General features: G+C 47.2%; 1 protein-coding gene across 1 annotated transcript; it reads right to left on the bottom strand.

Moving 5' to 3' along the window:
- Positions 1-299: 299 nt before the first annotated feature.
- Positions 300-1,232, bottom strand: LOC142202246 (olfactory receptor 6C3-like). The gene has a single exon (XM_075272309.1). It carries the CDS (start codon positions 1,230-1,232, stop codon positions 300-302), a length of 933 nt encoding a protein of 310 aa, XP_075128410.1.
- Between the last annotated feature and the right edge of the window lie 12,382 nt (positions 1,233-13,614).

Genomic DNA, 13,614 nt, shown 5'->3' on the forward strand with positions numbered 1-13,614 from the left:
ATTAGATATTAAGAAACAAAATAAAAAAGCAGATACATTATTCCAATATCTTTATATCATAAATCACTTTAATGCAATTAATTATTTTACAATACAATCTTGATATTAAATAATAATAATAATAATAATAATAATAATAATAATAATAATAATAATAATAATAATAATAATAATTATTATTATTATTATTATTATTATTATTATTATTATTATTATTATTTCCAGTATTTTCTATTTATACGTTGGTTAAATTAAATAGATTGATAATTATAAATACTTTCTATTTTCTATTTTTTTGTTTATTCAGAGACTCTGATATATTTAATCACAGAAGCCTGGATCTCTTTGTTCCTTAGACTGTATATAATGGGGTTTAGAAGGGGGTAGAGTACAATAAAAATAAGGTTGACAAACTTATTAAAACTCAATAAACTTCCCCTGTTAGGTAGAGTATAGATTACAAACATGGAGACATAATAGATAGAAACCGCCACCAAGTGAGAGCTACAGGTGAAAAAAGTTTTTTGTCGACCGGACGTGGTGGAAATCCCAAAAATTGTGCGAAAAATATAGACATAGGATACCATTATACATGTGACATTTATCAGAATGACGGGAACCGAGAGGAGAGTCATGTTAATGCTCATACCAGTGGTGTCTGTGCAAGAGAGTTCTGTTAATGGAGCAAAGTCACATAGGAAATAGTTAATATTGGAGTCACAGTAATCTAATTCTGCTAACAATGATAGTGATATGAATACAATGACATAGCTGATGACCCAGGAGGAGATGACCAGGGTGTATCTAAGCTTCACACTCATTATAGAGACATAATGGAGAGGTTTACATATGGCCAAGTACCGGTCATAGGACATGGACGTGAGCAAATAACTTTCTACGCAGACTGTTCCCCCATACAATTGAAACTGAGCTAAGCAATCAACATAAGGTATAGAACACCCTTCCTTGATGATAACCTCCAAAAACTTGGGAACAACACTTGTTATGAGGACGATGTCTGACAGAGCCAAATGTCCAAGGAAGAAATACATTGGAGACTGGAGACGTGGACTGGTGGACACCAGTGAAATGATCAAGAAGTTCTCACATACACTCATGACATACATGACGAGAATAATGGAGAAGAAAGTCAACTTGTAATCATTCAGCTCGGGGAATCCCACTAGAAAGAACTCAGTAAATTTGGTAAAGTTCACAGCCTCCGCCTTCATCTCTAGACGTTATATGAAGGAATCTCGTAAAGCGATACCAAGAGGAGACATGGAGGAACGTGGCTTAGAAATTAGTCTTAGATACATCGAGAATTGTATTAGTTTTTTGTTAAAGTTTTTTTGTATTTGTCTCCAGGTAATGTCAGTCTTACGTCTAATTCCAGAGCACTTCAGAGACAGACTTGTATCGAGGGTTAATGCTTCTGAGAATATTTTCTGCAGAGAGACGTGAACTGGTTTCCTTTGAAAATGAGAATGGCTTAGAATATTCTGCCCTGTATATATGTAAGCCTGAACTCCCTGCAGGGGGGACAATTACAGATATTAGTCCATGGGGAAATATTATCTCTGAAGACATCGACAATTAGAGAGGAAAAACAATAATAATAATAAGTCTCCGGGGATGTCTGGAAGGATTGAGTAGAACATAATAATAAATCCGATAAATATCTACAAGGTTTATATATCTGAAGTTTAGCAGCAAATATAATACTAATATAATACTTGAAGAAGACTTTTCTCCACCTCCACCAATTTGGACACTTTGTATCTGTAAATAGGTTTCACTCTACTAATTAGAATTTCTTCTCTAGCTCCCACCAATCCTGAGCAATCAGTGCAGTTAGTTTTGGTGCCTGATATGTTAACTACCTTACTAATGTCAAGTGGGCGGTATCAGTCAACCAAGGGGACGCAACTTAGACATGGAACACCCTTAATTGGAGTCTGAGTCACTCCCCCTTGCCTGTCCCTTCCTGACTCCACCTACTTGGCATTAAACATAATTATACCATATCAGGGACCAAAATGAGCTACTCTTATTGCTCTGTGTGTGTGTGTGTTCTTGGATCAGTGGATTGGCACCTATTAACCCCTTCCTACTGCAGTCAGGTTTAGTCTTAAATAGAGATGAGCAAGTAGTACTCAATCGAGTAGGTATTCGATCGTATACTACGGTATTCGAAATACTCGTACTCGATCAAGTACTACTAGCTGTTCGAAGTTAAGATTCGATGCAGAACCAGCGTTGATTGGCAGAATGCTATACATTGAAAATCAAAACTGGTTCTTCTCTTACCTTTAGATGTCTTCTCCCTGCGCGGCGTTCCCACAGGGCTTGTAGTGCGGGCATGCGCAGTTGGCTCTGCCTAGGCCAGATGCTTAGGCAGAGTGAATTCAAGGCCGGAAGACGCCGCGGGAACGCTGCGCAGGGAGAAGAATCCAGCCTGACCCTCACTCATGGACTTGGTAAGTAGAATTTGATTGAATGTTGCCTACCCCTGAAACGAGCATTTCCCCCCATAGACTATAATGGGGTTCAAAACCCGTTCGAACAGTCAAACAGTGAGCAGCTGTTCGAATCGGACTTCGAACCCCGAACATTTTAGTGTTCGCTCATCTCTAGTCTTAATGACAGAGCTCATTTTCCAATCTATCGTGTGTCACTTTATGTAGGAACATCTTTGGAATACGTTAACTTACCAAAGTGATGTTTGAGATGATTTTTTTTCTGACAAATTGTTGTTTATGTTATTAGTAAATTTGTTGCTAAAACAAATTTGGAAATTTGACGAGTATTTGGAAAAATATTTAAATCAAAAAATTTAAAATGATCTTCTTTACAAACCAATAGTGACACCTTGTTAGGATTGTGCAGAGACTGCGGCCATGATATGGGTGTCGCTGTCAGTTCCTCTGCACAGTCCAGGGTTGCAAGGGTTAATCTGCCTTGCAGCAGCCAGGCGTGGTCGACTGGGTGATCGACATAGGAGTTGACCAATAGACGCTCGGATTGGGCAGCTGGGCTATTTGCTGGTGACCGCCCCTTGCCTATATAAGGGGGCTGGTCTGGACGCCTGGCGCTCTATGATCACATTTGAAACCTGAAATGATGTGTGTGTGCATGTATGGGTTCCAGCCTGTAAAACTGAATTGACCCTAGCTAGTAAATGATCCCTGACGTAGCAATGCCACTGTTAGTCAGGCAGCATGCTGCCTTGTATGTTTGTGGTGCAATTCTGTAGGGGCAGCTAGCAATACTTTCCAGACAGGGTGACTGGGAGTGGGCTTGGCAGTAGTTGCCTGGGTGGTTGGGTGGAACTGCACACAGGGTTTACTTGGTCTCTGGCTAGTCCTGGAGTTCAGGCTAGCCAGTCTGTTTCTTTGTGCGGCTGCTCTGACTGCATGCCTCTGTGAATTGCAACAGAGCACACCTGGTCATTTAATTTGGCTAGCAGTGACAGGGACTGTTAGCCTTTATTCACACCAGGTTGGTTAGTAGTCAGTGGCCCAGAGGGTTCCGTGGGGATTTCATTTAAGTTTTTTTTTAATAAACCCTGCTGACCATAACCGTATCATAGAGCCAGAGCCCCGCCACAAAATGGCTTCAAAAACGCATTTAGTGAATCTTGTTGAAAGTCTGAACACACGCCTGGGCGCGGTGGAGCAACACTTGCAGCAATCTCCACCAGCTGCCCCAATTAATTTTTCTGACCTGTCTCAAGGTTTAGTTCAGGCTATGGCTCAGTTGGTTGGTAGTCTGCCGACCCCTGCAGCGTCACCGTGTCCACTCCTGCCTCCGGAGCGGTATGCGGGTGAGCCGCAGGGATGTCGGGGATTCATACACCAGTGTAAAACATACATTGAAGCTTGTCCCAGTCTCTTCCCAGATGAGAAAGTAGCCTTTGTGGTGTCCTTGCTCACTGGGAGAGCCTTGGCCTGGGTCACCCCGTTTAAAGAACGGGACGCAGCAGACTTGGCTACACTAGCCGCACTGTGTGAAGCACTACGCCTGGTGTTTCATGGCCCAGTGCCCCAGTCCACCTTTGCCTCGCAGCTCTTACGGTTAAAGCAAGGCCAGAGCTCAGTAGCGGACTTTGCTATCGAGTTTCGTACCTTGGCATCTGAGCTGGATTGGCCAGACAAGGTACTGGTGGCAATATTTTGGGAAGGTTTGTCCTCAAATATAAAGGACGAACTAGCAGGCCGTAAGTCTTCTACCTCCCTCTCTGCCCTAATAAATTCAGCTACTCGTGTGGATACACAGTTGTCTGATAGGAGAGTGGAGCGGGGGCTCGAGCATAATCTTATGTCACAGAGGGGGGGTCATAAAATCTACCACTGCCTCGCCTGTTGTGGAGTCCACTGAACCTATGGACACCTCCCGTGTTTCCACTCCTGGTGGCAGCAGGAGTAGGAAAATTAAGGGGGTAATTTGTTACCGTTGCAACAGGCCAGGGCATATTGCTCCTCAATGCTCGACCCCACTGGAAAAGAAAGCTAGCCAAGTGTCCATCGGGGGTGGGTTACTTGGTACACAAAAGTCCCATAATCGTATCCATTTCCCAGTAGCCCTTAAGCTGGGTAATGGTTGGGTAAACACTAGAGCAATGATAGACTCTGGGGCCATGGGGAATTTCATGTCAGCCAAATTCGCCCAGCAGAATGGTGTTCCCATGAGAGCTCTTAAGACCCCCATTAACGTTACGGTGGTAGATGGGTCTCAGATCCGATTTGAGATGCCACCGTTGCTTCTGCGGTGTAGAACACTGCATACAGAGGAGCTCTCTTTCCAAATCTTGGAGGGTTTATCTGATGCAGTAATGCTAGGTCTCCCATGGTTACGCCGGCACTCACCAGTCATAGACTGGAGGCAAGGGGAGATTAATAAGTGGAGTCCTGAGTGCAAGGGCAGGTGTTTGGAGGCTATGCCATCCGCCGTCCCTCCAGTGAGGTCTTCAAAGCAAGAGGTCTTACCGCCTCAGTCTGCAGGGGTCTTTACTATAAAAACAACTGGGTCTCTGCTAAAACACAGGCCTGGGAATTACTCCACTGACCGGTTGCCAAGGGCAACGTCGCCTCAAGGCAGAAGCAGGAGGCGCAAATCTGCAAACAAGTCGTTTGGTCCCCTGCCATCAGGTGCCAGGGAGGGTTTTTGCCCACAAGGGAAAGCTAGGGAAAAACCTAACTCTAAGCAGAGTGTTGGCACAGTTTCTGGGCAGAATAAAGGGACTAGACTTGTATACACCCCTGACTTGCCAAATCTTTTATTAAATGGTTAAGTTCCACGGCCTGTGCACTCTACCATGAGTCAGGCCAAGGCCAGGAGTAGAGCTACAGCTGACATCAGACATAGGTCAGGGATGGAGTTGTCCCCAAGGGATCGTGTCTGGCTCACTCCTCGCCATTTTCGTCTCCGACCCGGAGACGCATGGCGTCGTCGTGCCGTGGAGGGGGGGTAGTGTTAGGATTGTGCAGTAACTGCGGCCATGATATGGGCGTCGCTGTCAGTTCCTCTGCACAATCCAGGGTTGCAAGGGTTAATCTGCCTTGCAGCAGCCAGGCGTGGTCGACTGGGTGATCGACATAGGAGTCGACCAATAGACGCTCGGATTGGGCAGCTGGGCTATTTGCTGGTGACCGCCCCTTGCCTATATAAGGGGGCTGGTCTGGACGCCCGGAGCTCTATGATCACATTTGAAACCTGATATGATGTGTGTGCATGTATGGGTTCCGGCCTATAAAACTGAATTGACCCTAGCTAGAAGATTGCCCCTGAGGTAGCAATGCCACTGGTAGTCAGGCAGCATGCTGCCTTGTATGTGTGGTAAAAGTCTGTAGGGTCAACTAGCAAAACTTCCCAGACAGGGTGACTGGGCGTGGGCTTGGCAGTAGTTGCCTGGGTGGTTGGGTGGAACTACCACACACAGGGTTTACTTGGTCTCTGGCTAGTCCTGGAGTTCAGGCTAGCCAGTTTGTTTATTTGTGCGGCTGCTCTGACTGCACAGGGCTCTGTGATTGGTAACAGAGCACACCTGGTCATTTAATTTAGCTGCAGTGACAGGAACTGTTAGACTGTGTTCACACCAGGTTGGTTAGTAGTCAGTGGCCCAGAGGGCTCCGTGGGGTTTTCATTTAATTTTTTTTTTTTTTAATAAACCCTGCTGACCAGAACACACCTCCCATACAATTTCCTTGATAAGATATCCCAGATTTATGTTGGCATCAAACTTTTAACATCCAATTTTTTGGGGGACATTTTAAGTCTTCAAAGTTCAAGCTGAACTTGCCCCTTTCGCCGCCCGAGGCGAACTACAGAAAGTCGCCCCCCTCCCCTGGGAGGAGGGGGCGTGGCGGAACGTGAGGGGGTGGGGCGAATCAAAGGGGCGTGGCTTAGCAGCGTTCGCAGGCAGAGAGCGGGCACGGAGAAGACCTGCTCTCTGCCTGAGCGTGAGGGGAGGCTGCTGGAGCAGCGCTGCTTCAGTGGCCTCCCCAATCCAGCGCTCAGTGCTAAGCCAGTCCAGGACAGCTTGTCCTGGACTGGCTTATGTAATCAAAAATGCCGCCCTCCCTGAGGCCCTGACATAGCGCCGCCTGAAGCGGTCGCCTCATGGGAGGTGCGGCTCTGGGGGGGGGGTAACCTGGAGACTTCACTTGACTACTGGAGCCAATGTTCCTAACAAACACCAACTCCTTCCATCAAGACTTATCACACCATGGGAGTCTGCCAATCCCTAAACCTGTCCCTAAATCAATCCTTGACGTGAAATGAAATTGTTCTTCTGAGAACTTGGGGGTTTTACCACAGGCATATCTATCTCAGTCATCTGGAGTAATGAGTCTCCTTCTCCAGTGGAGATAACCATCTCTATGCTAGCAACCTTCAACATCAATCTCTTGTAAATGGGAACACAACAACACAGAGCAATCAGTCCCAGGACCAATAGTCCCATCATCACCATACCCAGGGTAATAAAGAATTGCTTCCAACCTCCGGCCCATTCTGTTATCCAGTTAGCCCATGAGGTGTCAACTCCAGTATTTCTCTTTAATTCTCCAGCTAGTCCCTTTATCTTGTTTAGGGCCACCGTAATTTTACCATCCACCCCAGTGTTTTCCGGAATGTAAGTACAACACTCTTCACCGATCATGGAGCAAACTCCTCCTCTTTCTGCTGTGATCATGTCAATGGCTAATCTGTTCTGAAGGGTCATTCTAGTGTTGGGACCTAGTTCCTCAATTATCCCCTGGAAGGCATCTCGGCTGTAGTTGACAAATCTCTGCTGATTGTAACACAGGTAGTTAATCCAGTCAGTGTTTTTGTTAACCTGCACTTGAGGGATTATAGAGGCAAATCCTGCAGCAATCTGATCTTGGGCTTTAAACTGATCAGGGACCCCCCTTGGCACTCCAATGGCATCAATATACACGCTAGGGTCAGACTGGAAACCTTTCAACAGGGCTGATCTTTTCTCCCTTGTTGGTGTCTGCAACTTAGAACCCTGATCTCCTTCTTCCGGGTCCCAAGGGGTTATCCTGAAAGGCATCACTACTTTCACCAATGTGCACTGACCTCTCCAGGTTTGTGGTAGTTTGTTTCTGAGTCTACCATCCCCACATAACCAAAATATATCAAACAGGGCTCGGGTAAGGTTTTGGAGAGAAGAGGAGGGGATGGATGAATTTTTCTTACAAAAATCTGGACCAAAGATTCCCAGCCCAGTCCCTGCTGCCCCATTGGCTGTAAAACAGGTATAATTACCATCATGGACATATATCTCCCCTGGGGGTCTCACCCTCAGATGACTAGTGACTAGGGGAAGGTATTCTGGGCATCTATTATCAGATTGGTTCCTCATTAAGTTCAGTAAGCAATCAGTAGAGTTCCCTTCAGGTAGCTCAAAAGGAATGGTGGTCAAGTGCACATTGGCTGCTGCACATGCCAGGCAACTGATGGTGATGTTTGCTGCTCTGACTGTATACCTGACCCATTCCACCCACAGATTCTTCCTAGGGCTGGTTTGGGTTTCAATGGAAAATGCATCTTGCCAGGTCAGGCCTGGGATGGGAATCACCTCCTGGACAAGCTGGTCCTGTTTTTGGGTATCCATTTTTGGGGCTTCAGTAGGCCTGGATGCGATGTCTTTGAGTTCTATCACTCCCAGCCTCCCAGCTAAAATTCCCCCATACATACCCAGGACATATTTCCCAACATCCCCTGAGGATAGGTTCTCTATGTTTAGATATAAAGGGAGACAGATCTTTGGCTTATTGTCTTTGCAATGTGCTGGGTTCCACAACCCCTTGGTCAGTGTCATTCGACTTATCAGGGACTTCCCATTCTTGTCTTTTTTATCTAGACCCTCTTGGGGATGGTAGGCCCAATCTGCCCCCGTGTTCCAAACCACATCAGACCAGTAATAACAGTTCTCATTACCAGATCGGGTGACACACAAGTAAGCTTGACCTCCCCCCCCCCTTGTCTGTACGTTTGGTCATAGTAGAAATTTAGGCATTCAACCACATTACAGAAATCAAACTGGTAGGTGACTACCGGGGCCGTGGTATTTATCCAAAAAATGGTACTGGGAAGACTGAGTACTGCTGGAGTCAAGATACTCAGTACTATAAAAAGGATATGCATTATTCTGCTTCGAGTGAAGATCTCTTGCAGTGAGAAGCGTGGATCCAGAGGTCCTTCCCTTCAAGCTTCACAGCAGTGGGAGTGATCAGCAGGACTCGATAGGGACCCTCAAATCTTGGTTCCAAACAGTCTTTTCTGACGTGCTTCTTCAGGTATATACTATCCCCTGGCTTGAAGGGATGCACCGTGTCACCTGTGGACTCTGGAAAAGAAGCAGAGACTAGAGAGCGGGAGTTAGACAATTCTTGAGCAAGAGAAATCACAAACTGCACAAGCTTATCCTGTCCTTTCTGCAACTCTTGAGTCTCTATCTCAGCTATCTTAGGTGGGGAACCAAACAGAATCTCATAGGGAGTGAGCCCATGTTTAGACTGTGGGGTATGTCTGACATGATACAGAGCTATGGGCAGCAACTCTGGCCAGGGAAGAGGGCTGTCCTGGCTCATCTTGAGAAGTTTTGTCTTGAGAGTACCATTCATCCTTTCAACCTTCCCTGAACTCTGTGGATGGTAAGGTGTATGGAGACCTTGGTGGGCACCCAGCATGAACCATAGTTCTGAAAACAGAGGCTGCAAAAGCTGGACCTTGATCACTTTCGATGACCTCTGGGATACCAAATCTGCAGGCAATCTCAATCAGCATCCTTTTTGCGGTTGTCTTGGCCGTCATGTTTTTCACTGGGTACGCCTCCGGCCATCCTGAAAACATGTCCACTACGACCAGCACGTATTCATATCCTCCAGCCGGAGGCATGTGAATATGGTCAACTTGGATCCTTTGCCATGGGTAGTCTGGCTTGGCAAGGTGTTGGGTAGGAACAGGCTGAGTGCTGCTTGGATTGCAAGTTTGACAGACTTGACAGGCTTGGTTGTAGGCAGTCAGGGTAGTGCTGATTCCAGGCGCGTGGTAGTATTTTCTCACAAAGGCTAGAGCCTGGTTATTCCCTCTGTGTGTCATTCCATGTGCCCAAGCAGCTACAGCTGGATACATGCGCCTAGGGAGACAGTAGACGCTGTTCAGTTTCCATAACTGAGTATCCTTTTCCATTTCTGCTCCATCTTTCTTCCATTGTCTCCTTTCATCTGGTGGTGTTTGTGCTTGTTCCTGTTGTAGCTTCTGGAGGGATATTTTGACTGCAGCTGGTGTCTCTAGTTCTTTTCCAGGTGGATCTTCATCCCCCTCTTTTCTTTTCTGTGCTCTAGTGGTCACCATTGCTACTTCTGCCCCTCCAGGTTTCCACTGGAGCTCCTGGTTCTGCCACTTGATTGCCACAGGTTCCAGTGCAGCTTGTTTTGCAGCTTGATCTGCAAGATGATTTCCTCTGGCTTCTCTGCTGTTGATCTTCCCATGAGCCTTCACTTTGAGTACTGCTACCTTCAGTGGTTTGGTCATGGCTTCCATGACCCCTCGGACTAATGCAGCATGCTTCACAGGAGTTCCCGAAGCAGTGATAAAGCCTCTATTCTTCCAGATGATTCCAAAGTCATGAGCAATCCCATAGGCATATCGAGAATCAGTCCTTATGTTCACTGTCTTCCCTTCTGCCATTTCCAGGGCGGTTTGCAAGGCAATCAACTCAGCTTCTTGAGCTGATCTGCTGGCTGGCAAGGCTTCTGCTACCAGAACTTGGTCTTCAGTTGTCACTGCAAATCCTGTGTGGAATTTTCCACCACCATCTGCATATCTTGATCCATCAGTCCATAGTTCCAGGTCTGCATTTGGAATTTCCGAGGTGGCCATATTTTCTGGCTCTGTTTCTTCTTCAAGGGCTGCCAAACAGTTGTGTTCACCATTCTCATCAGGTTCCAAAGTGTAAGGTCTGGCTACATCAGGATCCATTCCTCTTGTCTCCCCCCTTGGAACCTGTGGCAGGAGGGTGGCAGGGTTAAGGGTAGTACAGCGCTTGAAGGAAACATGGCTGGGGACCACAAGGAAGAGCTGCAGTCGAAGATGACGTTGTTGGGTGAGGTGTCGAGGTAGGGTGAGTGTGAGGATAGCAGCCAGGTCATGAGGAGCTTGAATCACCAGGTCATGGCCCAGGACAATGTCAGCCACTTTATCCAATAGTCTTTGTGCAGCATGGACAACCCGGAGGCAGGAAGGTGAGGTCCTGGCAACAGGGTCAAGGCGGCAAGAGTAATAACCAAGAGGGCGCTGCCTTCCACCATGCTCTTGGGTAAGGACTCCAGAAGCATGTCCCTTGGATTCAGACACATATAAGTTGAAGATCTTGGTGTAGTCTGGCAGGCCCAACGCAGGTGCTTGGACTATTCTTCAAAAAGAGGAAACAATCCATGTAAGTCTGGTGAGTAAGGGGGTCACAGATTTCATCTGGGTCAGGAGGAGGGAACGGGCTGCACTTGAGAGTCTCATAGAGAGGCTGCATGTACTCTGAAGCATCTGGAATCCATTGTCGACAATAGGTGACTAGTCCCAGGAAAATTTGCATCTTAGCAGTTGTGGTGGGATACGGTATGGACCAGATGTGTTTCCTCTCATCCGTGAGATGCTTGACCCCTTGTGAAACACAATGTCCCAGAAATACAACTTTTGGAAGGCACCACTGGACTTTAGCCTTTGAGACTTTGCAGTTAATGATGGAGAGATGTTGCAGTAGGGAGATTGACAAATTTTCCATTTCAGGGTAGGTTAAGGGACCACACAAAAGGTCATCCACATATTGGAGCAGGGTGGCCTGAGGGTGCATTGCAGTCCAAGGTGAAAGACAAAGTTTCAAAGCTTGGGTGAACTGATTAGGACTGTTTTGCGCTCCTTGTGGAGTTCTGGTCCATGTGAGTTGGGACCCTTGAAAGGTGAAGGCAAAAAGTAGCTGTGAGTTTTCATGTAGTGGGACACTGAAGTATGCGTTTGCTAAGTCGATTACCATAAACAAACATGCATCTTGAGGGACCCCACTGAGCAAGGTGTTTGGGTTGGGTACCACAGGAGTCTCAAGTATAGTGACAGCATTCACAGCTCTGAGATCTTGTACTAGGCGGTATCTGTCAGGTTGGCCTTTGGCCGTTTTCTTCTTGACTGGGAACAAGGGCGTATTGCAGGGCGATGTGCAGACTTTGAGGACCCCAATGGACAGATATGCTGCAATCTGCTCTCCAAGGCTGACTTCTTGGGCCTGTTTGAGTGGATACTGTGGAACACGAGGGAAAGGGACACCTTCCTTTAAATGTACCATTACAGGAGGCACAGGGAGTAGACCCACATCGTCAGGACCGGTAGACCACAGGGTAGTGGGAAGACTCTCAAGAACATACTGAGGAATTCCAGAATCTGGGTTATGTTCCTCCTGGAGAATCATCAACGGCAGAGCCTTTAGGACGCAGACTCCTGTGGTGGGGTCATCATCATCCGGACGCTTGAGTCTGAGTTGCATACCATCAGTATCATAGGTAATCTGTGCTCGAAGTTTCTTCAGTAAGTCTGAGCCTAGTAAGTTCAGTGGGCACGTGTCTGAGACAAGAAATCTGGCGGAAAGGACCCAAGGGGACTGGGACCGTTAGCCTGTTTTTCTGGCGTTTGCCTTCAAGTCCTATACAGGACATCCAATCATCAGAGAGTTCAACTGTAGGAGGCAACTTGGACTTGTGAATAACAGAAGTGGACGCCCCTGAATCCACCAAGAAGTCCATAGGCACATCAGCCACGTTCAAAGTAACTTTGCCACACGTGGGAGATGAGCCCACAACAGCCATGGCGGGCCCAGGTTGTCCTCCCCGTCACTGGCGAGGCCAGCCAACTTGGTTGACAGGTCCAGTGGGCACATCGTTTCCACGGTATCCGATGTTCCTGAGTCTTTGGGGGCACTGTCTCCTTAGGTGGCCGAGCTGTCCACACTCCCAACAAGAGCGGAGTGGTCTTGGTCCATTAGGGATACCCCTAAATTGTTGCATCTGTGTAGGCTGAAGTAGTTGAGGTAGTTGAGGTAGTTGAGGTAGTTGAGGTAGTTGAGGTAGTTGAGGTAGTTGAGGTAGTTGATATTGGCCATAAATCTGATAAGGATTGACTGGAGGGGGATACGGGCCAATAAGAGGGGCCTGCTGGGCCAGGGCCTGTTGTCGGGGTACCTGACCAGTGGGAGCTGATGTGGGGACCGCAGGAAGAACAGGGCATAAAATGGAATCATCTGCATCAGCATCATTTTCTTCCTGCACCATGAGGGCCGCAGCTTTCCTTTTGGCTTTCTCAGGCCCTTCTTTGGTCATGGATCGGGCAAACCCCTTGGCCACTGTCACAGCATCTTGAATGGTACCACTTACACAATCAGGTCGGATGGCAAGAACCCTGTCCTTCAGTGGTTCCTGGAGGCCTTCCACAAAGGCTTTGGTAAGGAGTAATCTGTGTGCCTTGGCCTGGTGTGAGAATCCCAAATCATCGAACATTTGATTAAGTCTGGAGGAAAATTGGTCAACTGTCTCTTGGGGGCCCTGTACAACATCTTGCAGTGACCCTTGTTGTTCAGTGAGAGCTTCATGTGCCCACAACTTCAGTTGCTGACAGTAAGACTGCCCTGAGGCAAAGGTATCAGTTGCTGGTAATTGGCTGGCATCAAAGGCTGAGGCCATCAGTGGAAGGAAGCTGTCAGAGGCCTTGATGTCAGTTAGGGCCTGCAGATCTTGCCAGGTGGCTGCATATGTCTTCTGAATTTGACACATGCATCTATAAAAGGGCATAGGTTGTTTTTCAGGGTCAGGCATGGTGGCCACTAAGGTAGATACTTGTTGAGGAGTAAATTTAACATATCTCAGTTCTCCTTTCTCCGGGGGCGGCAGTGGATTTGGTGACTGGAGATAAGATTCCATGTCGGGATTAGTCTGTGACTCCTTCAGAGGTTGATTGGGTGGCGTACTCACCATGAGTGGTGGAAACGCCAGAGAGGCCTCTCGGGCTTGACTGTGGGATTCTCCTTCAAACACGCTTCTAGTAGTGGCAACTTGTCTGGGT

The sequence above is a fragment of the Leptodactylus fuscus genome, chromosome 5 (assembly GCF_031893055.1).
Source record: "Leptodactylus fuscus isolate aLepFus1 chromosome 5, aLepFus1.hap2, whole genome shotgun sequence".
NCBI lineage: Eukaryota > Metazoa > Chordata > Amphibia > Anura > Leptodactylidae > Leptodactylus > Leptodactylus fuscus.

Excerpts from the sequence above, each read along its gene's own strand:
- LOC142202246 (XM_075272309.1), bottom strand. The coding sequence starts at position 1,232 with ATGAAGGCGGAGGCTGTGAACTTTACCAAATTTACTGAGTTCTTTCTA.